The sequence below is a fragment of the Fulmarus glacialis genome, unplaced genomic scaffold (assembly GCF_000690835.1).
Source record: "Fulmarus glacialis isolate BGI_N327 unplaced genomic scaffold, ASM69083v1 scaffold4426, whole genome shotgun sequence".
NCBI classification, from domain to species: Eukaryota; Metazoa; Chordata; class Aves; order Procellariiformes; family Procellariidae; genus Fulmarus; species Fulmarus glacialis.
In genome coordinates this window covers 385-18,757 of record NW_009216077.1, presented here as the reverse complement: position 1 = coordinate 18,757, position 18,373 = coordinate 385, and the positions used below count along the sequence as shown (strand labels likewise).

The 18,373-nt window shown below is 38.5% G+C and overlaps 1 protein-coding gene across 1 annotated transcript in view; it reads right to left on the bottom strand.

The window, feature by feature from the left end:
• PRMT3 (protein arginine methyltransferase 3) overlaps window positions 1-18,373 on the bottom strand; it is a gene marked incomplete at its 5' end in the record, with an annotated part of 65,648 nt that overhangs the window by 47,020 nt on the left and 255 nt on the right. Inside the window, 8 exons of the mRNA XM_009579149.1 lie at window positions 68-189; window positions 6,232-6,297; window positions 9,424-9,565; window positions 12,991-13,144; window positions 14,852-14,954; window positions 16,229-16,278; window positions 17,676-17,768; window positions 18,250-18,290. Of these exons, the coding sequence (XP_009577444.1) occupies window positions 68-189; window positions 6,232-6,297; window positions 9,424-9,565; window positions 12,991-13,144; window positions 14,852-14,954; window positions 16,229-16,278; window positions 17,676-17,768; window positions 18,250-18,290 (771 nt within the window). The remainder of the gene's footprint in view (window positions 1-67; window positions 190-6,231; window positions 6,298-9,423; window positions 9,566-12,990; window positions 13,145-14,851; window positions 14,955-16,228; window positions 16,279-17,675; window positions 17,769-18,249; window positions 18,291-18,373) is intronic.

The following is an 18,373-nucleotide window of genomic DNA, read 5'->3' as shown; positions in this document are numbered from 1 at the left end:
CTAGTAACAGCATTTTAATAACTTTTTACAGCAATATTTACCATACTTTTCTTGGAACTTCTCCTACCGAATTATGTCCATGGCCTGATAGACAATTTCAGATTGGTCGACTCCAATCACTTTCTTCGCGCCTGCTTTGGCAGCAAACATGGACAGTATTCCAGTTCCACAGCCAACATCCAAAACCACCTGAAAGGAATAAGATGTTTATTTTTACCTCCATTTATTTCCCTTGCTATAACTTTTTTTTTAACACATCTTTCTATATCAGTGAGATACCATATCCTAACAGAAGGAACAAACGGTAGCATCGAGTCTTACTATTACATTCAGAGATATCCAAGTCAAACTACAGTTCTAACTCCACACCCTCCATTACCTTTTACAGATAGACAACGAAGCAGACTAGCTCCAGCTGCAGATGAACTCAGTCCCATGGGAAACAATCACAAGCAATTATTTGGGCAACAATTAAAAAGTTACTTGAACAGGAGAAACAGGAAATTAGAGCCTGAACAATTTTAATCAATGAATCACTAACGATTTAATTTAGGACTGCCACTGAAAAAACATATTGTAACTGCAGTTTCTCATTAAGAGTCTATTCAGAAACTTTATTTAGGAATCCTCTGCTAGAAATGGCCACAGTGCCTCCAAAGAGCTATGGTTCAAGATGACTAAATTTCCAAATAGTAAACAGCACAACCTTAACACCTGGAAATGTTTTCTGTCTAACACTATTTATAATCAAAATAGGACCAAAAAAATATCCAGGAAGATGAGATCCCTAAGTTTTCACGAAAGAAAAATAAACTTCATCATTACACTTGAAAAAAGTACACTCAATAGCAACAAGACTCATGCAAATGCTTGTTTTTGATATCTCACCTATTAGCTACTGTAGGAACACTGAAAAGTTTAAAAATGCGAAGTGACTAAGAAAATAGTACCAAATATATTAATTAATAGAGATGAGCTGTCAGCAGTGTTGAACTTCATAAAGCAGAGATTTTACCAAGCAGCCTTGTTCAGGCCTCAGTATCATAATAATCATAGTATCTTTCTTCTAACAGCTGGAAACTTCTCAACAGCTTAAAAAATAACACTCTTAATCTTTAGATTTTTAAGCTACCAGTTTCACATTTGACAGTTTCACAGAAACACAGAATATTTGAGGTTGAAAGGGACCTTTGGAGATCACCTAGTCCAACCTCCCGCTCAAAGCGGGGTCAACTAGAGCAGGTTGCTCAGGACCATGTCCAAACGGCTTCTGAGTACCTCCAAGGATGGAGACTCCACAACCTCTCTGGGCAACCTGTGCCACTGTTCAATTGCTCTCACAGTATAATAGTGTCTCTTGATCTTTAAAGGCAACTGCCTAGAGTTCAACATGTGCCCGTTGCTTCTTGTCCTGCCCCTGAGCACCACTGGGAAGAGTCTGGCTCTACCTCCTATACTCCCCCCACCACCAGGCATTTACACACACTGATAAGATCCTTCCCGAACCTTCTCTCCTCCAGACAAAACAACCCCAGCTCTTTCAGCCTCTCCCTCTACCACAGATGCTCCAGGCCCTTCATCACCTTTGCGGTCTTTCACCGGACTCACTCCACTACGTTCACCTCACTCTTGCACTGGGGAACCCAGCACTGGGCACAGCACTCCATAAGTCATCTCCCTGGGGTACAGACATCTCCCTGGGGCTGAATCCAAGAGAAGGTTCACCTCTCTTGACCTGCTGGGGACAAGTCTTCTTCCTAATGCAGCCCAGGAGGCTGGCTGGCTGCCTTTGCCGTAAGGTTGTGTGTTTCTGGCTCACGGTCAACGCTGGCTCACAGTCAACTTGGTGTTGACCAGGACCCCCAAATTCTTTTCTGCAAAGCTGCTTTCCAGCCAGTTGGCCCCCAGCCTCTTGTTGATGCGGGAGGTTGGACTAGGTGATCTCCAGAGGTCCCTTTCAACCTCAAATATTCTGTGTTTCTGTGAAACTGTCAAATGTGAAACTGGTAGCTTAAAAATCTAAATCCCCTCTGCAGGATTTTGCATTGCCCTTTGATTGTCCCAAGCCCTTCGCACAGGACCCCAGTTGGCCATTTCTCCAGCCTATGGAGGTCCTTCTGAATGGCAGCACAATCACGTAATATATCAAGCACTCTTCCCAGTTTTGCATGATCTGCAAATTTGCTCAGAGTGCCTTCTGTTGCATTGGTGAGATCATCAGCCGTCTTACTGTTAGACTTCTACCTAATATAGTTAAGCTTTACTAATGATCTTTAAAACTAAGCACTAAACCCAAAAAAGTTCTGAAATCTGAAAATCAAAACAGTTTCCTAAACACTATTTACAGTCACTTGTATCATGCACAGCATTTAAACATTAACAGAATCAGAACTGTAAAGACAGACTTCCTTTCCCATAGAAGAAACCTAAACAAGAGGGTAAGCACAACTTATAAAACACTTCTAAAATAACGGGAACATTGAGTCAGAATTACTAGTCATAAAAATAATTTATTAGAAAGGAAAACTACCTTATTTCACTGTCTCTCCTTAGCACAGCATCCAGTGTTGTAAAAGCTGTCCTCACAGCTTTCACGACATTAAATTTTCTTCCAAAGAAGGCATCAAATCACTCAGTAATCAATCCCACACTTGAGAATTACAACCCCATTTTACAAGATATTTCAAGGCAATAATGCACCCTACCGAGAAACTTTCTGGCTTATGAACATTCTTGTTTTGGCATAACAAAAACTTGCATGTGCACTTTTAAATTTCAGCTGACAAGCAGAATCGAAGTACTTGAATGCTCTGCACTTTAGGTCTGCTTGCCTTGCATACAATTCCATACATTTTGATGATGGATGCAGAACGATGATTCTGAAGCCAGCACGAATAAAATTAGCCTGGGAAGCAATGACTGAAGAGTTGACTGCCACCTGTCTTCATAGAGCAACTTACAACCTGGAATCAGACTAGAAAACATTAGCGCGATGAATTTTTTTACAGCATCTCGCGTAGAGGCTGGCCACAGAAGCTGCAGAGTTACTTGTTCCACTTGGAACTCTTTGCAGCTATGTTCCAATAGGAGTCAATTCTACATCTCATTCACAAGTTACATGCGAGTATGTAATGGCTACGGAAATCCCTCGGCTGAAGTCTTCTGGAGAAAGGAATAGAAAGTAAAAATCAATATTCTTGCAGCTGCTGAAATCTTATGCCCCCTAACATCATCTATTCCAACACTTTACCCGTGGTAGTTAACAAAATTGCTGAGCCATGAAAGCTGGAAGTCAGAGCCAAAAATAAACCTCTGTGAAAGAATGATCTTGATGTACAGTTGCATGAAAGAGAGCAATCACCACAAATTGGAAAAAAATCAAAACAGACACCACTTTGGACAGCTGCCCTGGTCACTTAAAAACCCAGATGGAATTCATCTAGCTTTAGACAGGGGATGGGGGTGGAGAAAAAGGCACATGAGAGAAAATATACAAGCTGGAACACATCTGAGGAATGGAAAGACAAGCAGAATGATCACCGATTAGCCTAAGGACAAGGGTCTACAGCTATCGCATTCTTGCAGTGATCACATATGGCCTCGCACCAGTGATCTGGAGCAGCTGGACTGGCCATTTGACTATACCATAATGTACTGCAGCATCACATCCTCCTCTGCAGTCTAATCAGAACTGATATTCTACTTCTAGCAACAGAAAAAAATTACTTCAAATTCAAAAAACAAGGAGGTCAGGTCATTTGGCCAATTCATTCCACCAATGAACTTCTAGTAGGAACAATGTTTAAAACCTCATTTTTTCCCCTCAGTACGGCATTGATGCCTGCCTTAGACTTCTGTTCTACAACAACAACTAAGGCATGGCAGTAGTGCTTTTCTAACCAATTATTTTTCCACCAAAAAACACTCTCGCTGTAAAATGGATCACATTTCCTTTTACTGAGTAAGGCCACCTTAACTACTCCTGCTCGGTAATCTAAATTGTCCTATTCTCATCTCAAGTACATCTGACAGGTTGAAATAAAGGCGGCAAGCAGGATTCATTCAAGTTTTAATAATTTCTCTTGAAAGCTGAGAGCGAACAAACGAATCGACTGGTTCTGAATAAAGTATGCATAATAAACAAACCTAGATATTCTGTTTTCATCTGTTACCATGCAATCACACCTCTTTGGGATACTGCAGATTTGCACCAAAAGCTAGGACGATCAGTGGGGGTTTTTTTTTGATCACTATTTATTTTCTAGGGAGGAATACCATATGGGAGTTCTAGGAAATACAGTATCAGACTTTTACTCCTTTTTAAAATTGTAATCAAACTTTAATGGACAACAGCCTATTTCCTCAAGTTGGAAGTTTCACTCATTAATATGGTTCTGAGAGCATCATATGATACATAAATTAAGCAAAATATCTTAACAGTTCCTTCAGCAGAAGCCTGTAAAAGATGCCACTTCAAAGCTAGATCTCTGAAAAAAATCCCATATATCCTCCATAACAGCATACCAAGTGAAAGCTACATTTAGTCAGACACAGAAGTTAAGTGGGGCACTGGTCACCTCACTGGAAGCTGTTGGGAACTCAAAGCAATTGAAAATCTTTCTTTCCATTCAGCCTCAACACACTGTGATGGGTTTGGATACACTATGAACTTGAGGCAATCCTGATCAAAAAAGTGCCGTAAAAACACTGAGTTCAGAAACCAGTTTGTAGACGTTATGATAATAGACAAGTTTTTCTTTAAAAGTTGAATGCTTTCACGTGAAGTAAAAACACAGATTAAGCACACACATTTTCTAGCTGATTCCTGAGCAAGTGCATCCACAGCTGGGGTTGAAACAACATTGTCTAGAACAGTTCACCCACATTTTGTTTCAAATGTTACCAGTAAGTCCACATAACAGAGGAGAAATACAAGCAGTTCTGAAAAATTACTGTTCCACTAGGACATACATTCCATGTAACTCAAGACCAGTCTTAGCCTGTGAAAACCTGCAGTTATCAATTTTAGGGGCATCTGTGAAACTAAATTTCTCCCAATAAAGTTTTCTTTCCTTTATTGATCTTTCTGCTTTGTTGGATGAGCTGCCCAGCTATGCAGTCACCTGCATCTTTTAGGTAGCTGACAGCATAATGTTTCTACAACACTTTTGCTTTTTCTCTCATTTTAACTAAAAAGCTTAGAAATGTCTAGTAGAAACAGGCTTGTGACATGGATTGAAGCAAAAAGGAAGAAAACTCTTTTCCTAATATTTTTCTGCTGTAGTTGCCAAAAGAAAACAGAGATAAGACATACAAAGAGCACGCACTATCTACCTTGAAAAATCTCCCGCCTAGGACAAAACCCTAGCTAGCCCAATTTCCAACTGAGGAACTATCAGATGGATGCACTTCTATTACTTCCACAACTATTCTGAAGCCTTGTATTATTAACAAAGTCTCAATCAAAACCAAAATAAAAATCAGCAGCTATTGCCTTCCATAAATCTAGACATCCTGGTTTCACATTAAGAAATATCCATACACAGCCTAAGAATGGTAAGCATTAAGTAGAGGAAAGCTAATCCAGAATAGAAGGCTGCACAGCATAACTCAGAACACAACGTCAGAAATAGCCAGCACAAATACAGAAGACAAGGGGATCATAACTGTGCAGAGGTCATAACCACAGTAAGATCATAAACACAAGCCAGTGCCATCCCTCCTCACTGCAAGTGAAATACTAGTTCCTGGTTCTAAGTCCCTTAATAATAACCTAGTCGGGAGACACTAAACAACACTAATTCAGTTAAGTTAGTTGCATATGAATTCTTCCCAGTTCTAATTACATGGTGCTTCTAGAATGTTTTTACTGTATCAGGCACAAATTGAAAGTCACTTAAATTCTGGTAAAGAGGCCCTCTGAGATAGATTCCACGTAATATACCGGACAAGAAAGGCTCAACTTAACCCGGCCAACATAATTAATGCACATCCCGACATGGCACACAGAACAACGACAACAGCAATGAGCACTTCTGTTATCAGCACTTTGCACCCTCCAGCAGTTGAATAGCACTCTGCCACCTAATAAAGCAAGAGTACAGTAAATCAAATCTTGTCAGTGCGATACTCCATTCCCAAAGCTACAAAGTACCCAACCTGAAGGATTTCTACCACTTGAGAAAAAATAAAGCGCAGAAATTATTGTATTTTCTGAGCTGTTTTACCTACCTTGTCCTTGAAGATATGTGGGTTTTGATAGATAAAGTCACGATAGCTCTCTGTACGCACTTTATCCTATGGTTGAAAGAACAAAAAACAATGTTCGTTTTTTCTACTTACGTACAGCATATTGTTCAAAAATGCTGAGAAACTTGCTTTTTAACTTGGCCTAAAGATGTTTTGTGGCTCCTGTACTTATAAGGGCTCTGCAATCACGACACTTTCCATACTATATTCTTTCAGAATTTATTGTCTTTGCAAATGAAGCCAGCTGAGCCTCTGGAGGAAAAACAATTAACTAACTTACATTTTTCTGACCTGCTGCATTTGATTTTGGATGTTTCAAAGTTCTTAATACCTCTTCACCACTTTCCAGGAACAGTAGTAATAGAGGAGCAATACTGCATCAACTTTACCTAACAACCTTCTATACAATTGTAAAAAATTGAGTCACGAGCTCATAAAACGGTTCATACTTTTTTCCTCTGACACTCCTGTAACACAGATACCTTAAAAAAAATTTATGGATCAGATTAACCTTTTCTATTTCTGAACAAACTGCAAATTTGCAAACCTGACGACAAATTAGTAATTGAAGCTGTACAGCTCATTCTATGAAAGCCCAATATAATAAATGAACAAACTTAACTGTAATACAACACGACCTGAGAAACTGGAATGTTTTCAAGCATATAATTAAACATTTACAGTATCTTCGTATATGAAAGCTAGTAGTATAGCTCAATCTACCAGCAAGGTAATATATTAAAACATTGATTCTCTTAATATGCACCAGCAGGTACACAAATTGACAGCCAAGTATAGGTTTTGGAATTGCTGTTGCAGTTCAAGCGTTAGAGCAAAGTAAAAGAAAAATTTGAAGCACTTTTCATCTAGTAAAGACAAGTCTACAAATAATACTGAAGTATAAAATCCAATTGCTTATATTCAAGTTAACATTTTTCTACTATGGCAGGTAAGAATTTTTAGAAACACTAGAGAAACTAAAGAAATTTTCTCTAGTGAGAAAGAACACAGTCTATTTTATCAGAAAAAAAAGATCAAAAAACAGAGACTGAGAACAAAGGACGTTCATAAAAATTCTGGAGACAAAACAAATTATTTTGAGGCTTGAAAATCCTAAAATCCAGTTTTAAGTTTAGGAGGATTATCACATACACACAGAGCCCAAAGAAACAGTTAGGGATGATTTTAGAAAATTGTACTTTAAAATTATACATAATTAACATAAATAAAAAATATTGGGATCCTTTAAAATCATATTGGTTTACTATGACATTATATTCAGAGCAACTATTTTTAGTACTTCACCTCTATTGCAGTATATAATAAGATTTGCTGAAATGACCAAAAAAGTTTAAAAAAAAAAAAATCAGAAGGTTCAACATCAATCGAGAAAGCAGTCAGCTGGAAAGCTTTCAGCCTTACATCCTGCTCACTCACATCGCCTCAGCACTGCCCCAACTTAATCAATACAATTCTAGCTGCTGTCTCTACTATATGCACTGCTGCTCGAGTGAGCCACAGTCATTCACTTCAGGTCTCTCTAATCATCAATTCCACTCTCTCACTCACCATTTCGATGTAATGCTTTGTTTTGCTTTGTTTTTAAATAAAATGGTAAGGAAATTTATTAAGATGAGTAAGAAATTCTCTCAAAAAAAAATAGAACAAGGGAAACACTAGCCATTTGGCCAGTGTGAAGTGACAACACTCTTCCCCCATCTCTGAAGTATTTGCAGCGAAAAAGCCAAATTGAAACTTCATCCTACCACTACCAGGCATAAGAAAAAAAAAGGTTTCAAAACTGAACAGCGTCAGAAACAGAATTAAAATTCAGACAGCAAGACTCCTTTCATAAAAATTTCAATGTAGCAAGCCATTGTGTTTATTATATAAAAAAGTTAAACATAAAAAAAAAAAGAAAATCAAAGTGAATGCCCAGCATATAGGAAAAAGTCAACGCAGGTGATAAAAATCAATTGCTTTCCTATGTTTAGGAAAGTCAAAAGCCTTCTTAAAAGCATTCTGACAAACATTCCCTGAAACCAATAAAATACGATTTTGTACGAATTATCTTGTGTAGAGATGCAGAATTATTACAAACTTTATTAGCAAACAGAAAGGCTTCCTCATCCAATAGCGTATAACATCTCAGATGACACCTTTATACAACTGCAATACCAAACTTTTATCATTTTTATTTATCTTCAAGACTCTAGACTACACATTTTGGAAAACATTATTCCACCTCTGCAGAAATCTCTGTGCTTCTGTAAAATCCACCCCCTTCCTAAAATAAACCTCATGCTTATACTATTCCTAACACAGATTTATGTGCATTTCTACATTGGGGCCACTCAATGATACAAAAAGCAGAAAACTTTATATGCTACCTGTATGGACAAAGTCACTTCACAACTCTGTATTCTATCGCTACATCAGGCAGGAATTTTATTTATTTCTGTCTTAAAGTGATAAAACTGACTTTCTGACTTTCACAACTATGATACTTTCTCTGAAAGGAAGCATTAAGATATTTTGATTTTCATGTCAATTATAAGTTGTTGGGTTTTGTGTTTGGTTTTTTTTAAAGTTAAAAGGGCATACACAGGTTTGCCTTCAAAGAGTTTTAAGCCTTAATTATTTTATCTTTATCATATAAAAGAAGCATACAAATTTTTCCAGCTGTTCAATGTCATGTCATCAATACACTGCACTGTGCACAAATGCCAACAATTTCTGTTTACCTAATGCAATAGGAAACCACAATATTTGAGAAGTGGGTTTGCCTGACAAATTTCAATTGTTAGGAAAATATAAACCAAAGAAAAATATTCACTGTCTGTACCATGTCCTATCCCTTATCTTTTAAGCACCCAGGAAAAAGCTGCTTTGGGCAAGGTAAGGTTGTGGTACAGATATTGTAATGCATCTTCAAGCATATCTGTAGAGTAAATGATTTTATGTTTCTAATGCTTCCCATAGAGTAAAGAGAATTTATACGAAAGAAATAAAGCTGGAAAAAGATCTCTCAACCCAACTCCTAGGAAAAAACTATCATGTATAGAAAGGGTTAAAAATGCAGCTGCTCTGCAGTATATTTATGGGCACACAGCCCACTTCATTCCCGCTTTCCTCTTTAGCCCTACTAGGATGCAGTTGAGATGACTTTCTAACCTTTAGCATCTCTTCGTGTATCCCATAATGCCCATAGGAGCTGAAGTAAACACCATCCTCATCCTCCTGAAGGTCTGCAATGGCGCTGGATGACGAGCTGCTCCTGACATCTGCGTTCATCACAAAATCCTGCGCAAATTGTCTGTAATCAATTTGAAATATACCCTTGAGACACGTTTATGGGACCATGAAGAGGAGGCGGAGGTGGGGGGGGAGAAGGGGCTTGGGAGAGATGAGGAACCCAGCCTGCCCAGGGGCTCTGACAACAATGGCATCGGCTTTGAGCGTGCACAACCTCCCTCTGCCGGCTCCTCAGGCTGCTGCACCGCCCGTCTCCCGCCATCACCCTCCTGCCACCTCTACTTTCTGCTTTCAGCCAGCAAGTATCAGCAGTGAAACATTCGGACTTCATTTCTAAGGAGGAATTATCTATTTGGCACTCGCTGGTACAACAGCTCGTACCACGGTGGTCCAAGTCTACAGGGGATAACGTGCATTTTAAGCCATGAAACAGAGATATGGACTCAGCGCAACAAACAACACTTAAGAGCTGTACATCATACATCACTGCATGACTAGTGGAAGGTTGAAGAAAGCACTTTAAAAAACGAAGCATTTGCGTGGAAACAAGAGCTTAAAATTAAATTTATTTTAATTTCGCTTTTATTCACATGCTGCTACTTATTTTTCCTCCTCCATGGCCTCGCTTTCCTAATACGCATGTTCTCTTCTCATTTCTCAAAGCAGTTTTGATGACAAAATACACAAATCAAGGGGTTTACCATGAAAACACAATTAAAAGTTGACAAGCGAACAGCTCGTACTATACCCACAATGAAGTAAAAAAGCAAACATGCTTCAGCCGGACAGTATTCCTCCCAGGTCTACAGTCCAACATCTACAAAACTTGCATCCTAGACCACTCCAAAGCAGCCAAAGCTCACCTTCAACAGAGGTTATACTCTCTTAAACAGGAACTTAATGTATAGAAGCGGTAGGTAACATCTCATTACCAGTACCATCCTTACAGAACCACAAAACCAAAAATACTATTTCAGTCCTGACATGTCAAACGCTTCTGTGCTTAACCAGTTTGAATGGGAAGAGAAGGTGGTGAGGGAATTCGTATTAAAAGTTAGCCAATATCAGAGACTTCCTACGCTTGCTGACATACAGGTAAGATCCAGATCTTATTTTTAATATTGCTCTTTACCATGGCAGTTTGCATCTTCCTTACTTTTAGATAAATATCAAAATGATAAAAATTGAAACTTATAAAAAATCGATTCCATGACACACAATTAAGCATAATTAGCATTTCGTAAGATTTAAACCCGACTTGAAATTCAAAATTATTTAAAATTGATTCAGCCAATAGTTCCTCCAGCCTATGCATGCAACACAAGTACCAAACAAACTCTAGAGACAGAGCTGCCCTCCTATCTTTTTAATCAAGAAAAAAGAAGATAAGTAAAACCAAAAGCCATCATCTCTAAACAGGGGACAGATTAAAAAATTCAGGATATGCAAGCCATGCTCTTAAAACTCTAAGTTACATTAAATGCTAGAGGTGACCTGATTTATAGAACTGTTACCTTTTGTGGGGGGAAACAAAAGGTCACTACGCCTCCAGCTACCTGTCCTTGCTTTTTACCCCTTTCAATTCTCCTAATGCTACAAGTTTACTCAGTCTAGCAAACTTAGAAAAACATTTCCACAGAAATTACTTTATATTAAACTAGTGAGTGTCCTCATACTATTATTCCCAGGCTCAGATGACAAAAATCTCCAGGGAGCTGCATGACTGATCCTGAACGTTAAAAAACCTAAAATATTTTTTCCACATCTTGGAGAGCAAGACCTGCATAATGCAATCATGTTGCAGCTGAAAGAAGTTACAGTTACTTAGACTCCCAAGAAGTCTCTGTAGATAGTTATAGCATGAGAAAGCTCCTGGATCTGGCTTTTTTTACTCCAGAAGTTCAAGTCAGCCAACCAGCTGCTAAATACCAGTATAAACCTATTTCCATGACAGAAAACAACAGAAAAACAGGTTACTGTGGATTAAGTTCCTGTACACTATTCTTGCTCCGCATCAGACTTCCAAGCTATCTTTATTTCACAGAGGTTTACCTGAAAGGAAACCTGTCTCTTTCAGTGGAGTAACCGCCAACATGAATCAGTATCACTATGAATTACAGCATGTAGACTACTGCAATGCAACTGCTTCATCCGTCTATAATTTAAAACTGTGCTGCTTCATCAGATCTACATCTGGCTATTTTTGCTGCCAGCCGTTTCCTACATTGACAAAGAAAAATTAAAGACTCCCTTTTACTACAGCAGATGATTTGATATACTAACCTCGGAAAGAAATCTATATAAGCCTGACTGAAGTTTAGAGATCTGAAAACAAATTGCAACTGATGACCTCAAAAGATTTTTCTTTATTTTAAATGAAAAAGAAGGGAACAAGAGTAAGACAAGACGACACGCAGAAAAAAACCCAAGCTTTTCTAGTACAGTGACAAATTTCTTTCATTCTTATTGTTTATGATGAATTAACGCATAATGTACACAAAGAGAAAAGTGCTGTATGCTATAAAGTACAATTTGCAAAAGCTAAATCCAGCTGAAGACAAAACTGTTCATTTTTGACATGTGTAATTGTTCACAGCTGACTTGAATACATAAATTTATTTTGGAATACTTAGTTACTAATAACATCAAGTGTGTACTCTCAAACACACAACAAACCCTCAGATGTATTTCACAAAACAAGGTTTTTGCCGCTTTACTTTTCCACAGAAGAACATGAATTATTTTTCCAAGCCTCTGAAATACAGTTTCAGTTCTTCAGAGCCCAATCAGTGTGATCTTGAAATGACGTGTTTGCACAGGATTTAATCCTGCGTGACCCAAAAAGAAGTTTATATTCCCATTTTATCCATGAGCATCATCAATGCATATTTTGAAGACCTCAAGATTTACAAGTAGCACGTACAGGTATGGGGATGTCCTGATCTCCTGATTGCGATGCACCGCATATTCTTACCAACAGAACCCACAACTGAGACTGAAAATAAAAGTAGCTGAAAATTTCATTTATTAATTTCACTGAGGGTTTCTCCAAACTGTAACTGGATTCTACTACTAACAAACATTGTTTGGAGCCATCCCCGAAAATGCTGAGAGTCCCGTATTTAATCTGTCAATACCTCCCTCTTCTCCATTGTGTACATCTTCAATGTTTAAATTCGTATCTAAAGGACTAACGGCAAAGTGTCTGAAAAACAAAGAGTGGTCTGAAGCAAAATACATGTTTCTGGGCCATGTGCTATTTAGCTTTCCTAAGCATACTTTGCTCTTTCAGGTTTTGTGCAGTTTTTACTAATCATTGACAAGGTAAAAATCAAACCTACAGTCCCAACACATGTCATGAGTTTTATTCCGTAGTTACGTTCTACCACTTCTTTGAATTTCTATTGGTCTTTAAACATGAACATCTCATCTCACCTAAAATACATTAAATAAAAAAACCCCCAAAACTTCAGTTCAAACACTTACTTCATTTTTTGAAGATCATCTTGTGCTCTAGCCAAGGCTGCTTCTGCGAGTCTTGCTCTGTGTTCTGCATGTTTTAATTGTTCAAGCAGCACCATGGTATCATTTAAACCATTAGAAGGCAAAATGTTTGCAGGTTCACAAAGATCTTCAATATCTGATGAAATGGGGAGAAAAAAAAAAAAAACACCTACTAGTCATGTGTTGCTTCACAGCAGCTCATAAATATATGATGTTTTCAGTGTTGCTATTCTTGTCTTTAGATGATTTGTAGAAGTAGTCTGTTTTACAAGAAGCATCGCTGAATTTGATAGGACTAACCGCAGAACACAATACTACTCGGTAAAAACAAGTACGCTAGAAGCAAGCTCTAAGTTAATAAAGCAAATAAATCCAGAATTCAGGCTTCTTTAAATACCAGTGTTTGATTATTGATAAAAGAGACATTCGCTTTAGACTGTAATTAAGTTAATTACAGTCCTATCCTCTATTTTTCCAGTTACATTATTCTGAGGGCAAAAGGGCTGTTAACGGTAACGGTAAAAGGTAAGAATGTATCTAAATTTAAAATTTCTTAATAATTAAGACAGTAACTCAATTTTCAAACCAATTCCTTGGACTTTTATAAAGCTTATGAACACACAAAACTCAAGAGCACAAGCAGAACGAATCTAGATGAAACATTGCTTTTTAACTACCAGAACTCAGACTCAGCACTAGGCCCCATTCACCTCTTGCTAAATCAGCTGGTGATTTCAACAGACGTCAGTGGATTAAAAAATGGTGCTACTGTGTTTCTGGATATAGTAAGAAGTTACTGCCAGCTTATTGGGCAAAAGACTTCATTAAAAAAAACTTACATCTATTCCTTTTAATCATGGAAGACTGACTATTTGGCCCATGGGACCGAAACAAAGCACAGATACTTAAAATAAGATTTCAGAGGTTCAGATCACCCCCATAACACTTTAGTAACTGCAACAGCACCTCAAAGCATCTCAGAATTCTATAGCCTGGCCAAAGAGCACACATTAGGCAGGAGCTGATACAATGAAACGTGAAATCCCTGCAGTAACCAACCAATGTCCTCTACCACGCATTATCTCTGCCATCATGCAGCAGGGCTCGCTTAGGAAGGGGCATACCTGCATTCCAGACTGTACGAAGACGACAAAATCCACTAGCCCTAAGCACCTTATGGTTTAGGTGAAAGAAAGATGTACAATCAAGTGCAAAATAGGAAGAGAGTGGGAGGATCATGGGCTGCAAAAATAAGTTCAGAAGTCAAACTGAATTCTCTCAAGACCATCTGATGAACTGTCATGAGAGAGAAACTAAGGCTACTTGTACCGATTGCTAGAACCGCTAAAGAATCAGAACTCTTCTATGTAACTGCAGTATCTTACACTGGGCTGGTCCAAAATAGAACCTGTATAAAAGATGAAGATATTTTCAACAAGGCAAATTAATGCTCCTTACTTACAGCATATATTTTTGAATGAATGCATCTGATTTTAAATACCCTACATTTAGAAGCTTTAAAAGCTTCACAAATGTTCCCATGAAGCTTGGGTGGAGTGCCTCTTTGACCTGCTTAATCACTACATACAGCATCTCCGCTAAGAACATTGTATCTAAGTGAATGCAGATAACAAAACAGGGCTATGGAACTCTCAGCCATTAAAACCCAACACGTAACGTATGGTAAAAATTTCAGAGCGTGACTTAATGTCATGACTTCAGCTATTATATAGACTTTCTCATGTACTGAATAACGGTGACGATGCTTCGTAAGACAGGAACTCTGCTAATACCACATTTACCCCACAACACAGTATAGTCATGCTGAAACGTATTTATTTACCGAACTGAAGTAGGAGATCATCTTCTAGCTCTGGTTTCAAATATTCCTCTCCTTCCCAAGGCAGTGGGCTGCTGAGTGAACTCAAATATGCTGCTGTTGGTTTCTAGACAAAAGGAGAAGAGCATGTAAGCTCTTTGAAAACATCAGCACTTCAATTTCATTCAAGAAAATAAGGCAAAGATCTGTTCTTCCACCCATTAAAATAAATAGGATATTATTAAAGTAGCTTTGTAGGAAAGGCTGAGAAAAATGCTACTTTAAAGCATGACTAGTGAGAACAGTGAAAAAATGAACTTCTGGCTTCCATCCCGGCTCTGACAACAAGTACTCACCTCAGCATACTGACGCTACAACCAGGGCGACCAGAGAGTAGCGTAAAACTACACCTATGAGCTAGTCTGGGTCCCAAAGCCCAGGAAGCTACAGGATCAAGGAATTCAGTACAAGCAGTAAAGCACAGCAGATTGATAGACATTGAAGGATGCTTGTAGGATTACAGTGCTATCGGGAACCAGGTTTACTCAGGTGTTTGACTGTCAGACTCATAGCTTACAACAGGGCTAATCGACGTATTTCAGAAATGCTATAATCTCTCCTGTTTGCAACCGGGCAGTTAATACTTTGGCAAGAAAGGAGAGGTTAGATTCCGCACTTCAGTTTTTCTGTTTCTATGTTTACTCTGCATAGCTAGTTATGCCTTAAATAACTATTTGAGGATTTAAGATTTGAAGATTTAAGTAGAAAATGCTTAATTACGTAAGATGATATTAAGTCTCAACCTAAACTTTTACACAACAACCAAAGATCATACTTCAAAGTGACAGAATACGCAAGAGATACCCAGGTCTAACTTAAAACTGTAGGTTCCCATCAGCTTTCCTGATTCTGGTATCATTTTAGCAGAGATTAATTTTAGGTTCTGTGACCTAAGGGATCAGGTGTTGTCCTTACTAACAGTGCAGGAAGGGTCTGGCCAGCTCACATCCCCAGGAAAGACTCTTTTACACCAAAACGCACGCGAGGACTGAGAAACTTCCGTTACCAAGAAGCGAACCCATTACTGGAGCGAGACAGCAGAGTCAAAGGCCAAGATGAATTAACAAAACAACATGATACTACACAACGTGGGCTTTTTGCAAGTCTGAACACCCTATTCTGGAAACAATAAAACTCACATTAATTAAATATATTTAAAATGAAGACAACTTCACACCTAAATAAACTAATCAATAGCTACTTTAATTCCTGTGATTTCTTATTTCTACAAATGTAACACAAAATTTCATACAGTAACTAAAAAAAGGCAGATTGAAAGCAAGCATCTCGATTTCCCATTCTCCAGACGTAGATTATGGAAATAATAGGTGGCACACCTACCTTTAATCTAACAAAGTTTATTAGTTTAATGTATCCGTAAAAATCAAGTCCTGAAAAGAAAAGAGAAAGAAAAAAAAAAAAAAGAAGAAAGAGCTTCCATTACAGAAAACCCACACACATTTTACAATGATATGAATACGAATTACTTGTTCAATTGGCCAGCTTCCCTTTGGGGTGTACATCATTATCTAGGGCAGCCTTCCTATCTTAAGTTTGCCATTGACGCTTTTCTTCTCTTTAGGACCAAACCAGGAAATTCTCACCCTCAAGACAAATACGTTTGCTGCAAATTAAGAATGGCACATATGCAAACATGGCTTATGAACAGGGATTTCATTCATTTGGCAAACAACTGCATCAGGACAGCCACATTTATCTCCTACTAGCTACCTTGCTGATATTTTAGGCTGTTGTGCTCCTTTGTTCATAATTTTAGCTTTCTGCTTAATAAAACATAAACTGATCCTACTCATCAAGAATATATACCAATATTGATTTAAAACTGCCACCTTGCTCAGAAATAGCAGTAGTTTAAATGCAATTATGTACTCTTGTCAAGAATGGTGAGGATACTGCATAAACTCAAAATACCTTCCATTGGGTTTTATACAGAAAACAGACTAGATCTTACAATTTGACATGCAGATTTCTAAACGCTTCATGTGGTTCCCATCCCCTTATCTCTCTCTTTTTAATGCATGCTCTTAAAACAGTGTTTCTCCAACACTGTTCCCCTTCCCCTGCTTTCCAGTTTTCCTCTATATGCAGTAAGATATGGATTTCAGGCTCAGCAGTTCAGCACTTACTGAACTCTTCCGAAGCCCCCCCCTCGCTTCACATACATCCTTCTGTATGTACCTTCCTTCAGTCACCACCTTGGCCTAAATACATGACAGCTTCAAGTAAAAGCCAGCCTTAAACTTCACTTGGAAAGAATGAAAGAGATATAGGAAGGTATGCCTTCCTGTGATCACCTGAGAGAACATAAGCCAAGACTACAAACAGCTGCTTAAAAGACACCAGCAGTGCAGCCCAGTCACTGGACCTCTTGGTGGATACATCCACTTTGGTCTCTGCTAAGCTACTGAGCCCAACAACAGCATCACCAGCCAGGCAAGAGTTCCCAATAGATCAGGTAAAAAGCTCTTTCTCCAGCATGCAGTGGGCTGGCTCAGGTCGGTCAAGTAGGCAGCGGGGACTCAGCACAAGCCAGCAGAGATCAATCTTACTTTTGTTACTAGTCGAGACCTCTATCAGTAGATAAAGCATATGGGAAACGACCAGCATAAAGATAACATATAAGCATTTTTCTACAATAGCTTATCTTGTTCAATCTTGCAATTTTCAGCTACAACCAGGAAATCAGTTAGAAACAAGCTGATCTTCACAATTTATTTTAAACGAGATGCTGATACGCAGAAAGAAACAAGTCGTGAAAAAAACTTACCATGTTTCTTGATCACATCACAAACATTAAACTGATGCTCTGTTTTGCAGTGGGAGAATACACCCTCAGCAGAACTAAACAACCTGTAAATAATGAATTATTAAATATGCAGTATTAGCATGTTTAGAAGTTGTAACACTGTTATGAGTTTTATATGCTCTGTTCTGACCTGCTAGGCAATGTGCTCAGAACACATCATTCTCGCCTTTAAGAAAGGATGAGCAGGCACCTGCTTATCACATACCTCACAAAGCAGCTTTCCCCTTGTTTGCAAAACATTTTGCAACAAAAGGTAGTAAGTGCAAAAACTTTGTTTGACAAAACCACGAACCCTGTGAACTTTCAAAAACACCTTTAAAGCAAAGACAGTGCTAAACCCGAAATCTAAGAACCACACGTATACGAGGTGAGTTAGCCAGTTAGATCTGCTACATCAAAATAAAAATCCTCATCTATTTACTGATGATGGGAAAAGATGACAGAGAATTCAAGAGAGAAGCTTCCATACTGCTCCAGGGTGAGGAGAGGGGAATTAGCCGCTTCCCACATTACTCCCTCCTTTAGTCTGGATTTAACAAACCTCTGGCTCTAGAGAGGCCGTGTGGAAGATCAACAAGCTACAGAACACTGTTACAAACTACGTATTACTTATTTTTCTGACGTGGCTGCCTCCCTCAGGCTGAGTTCGGGCGCTCGCA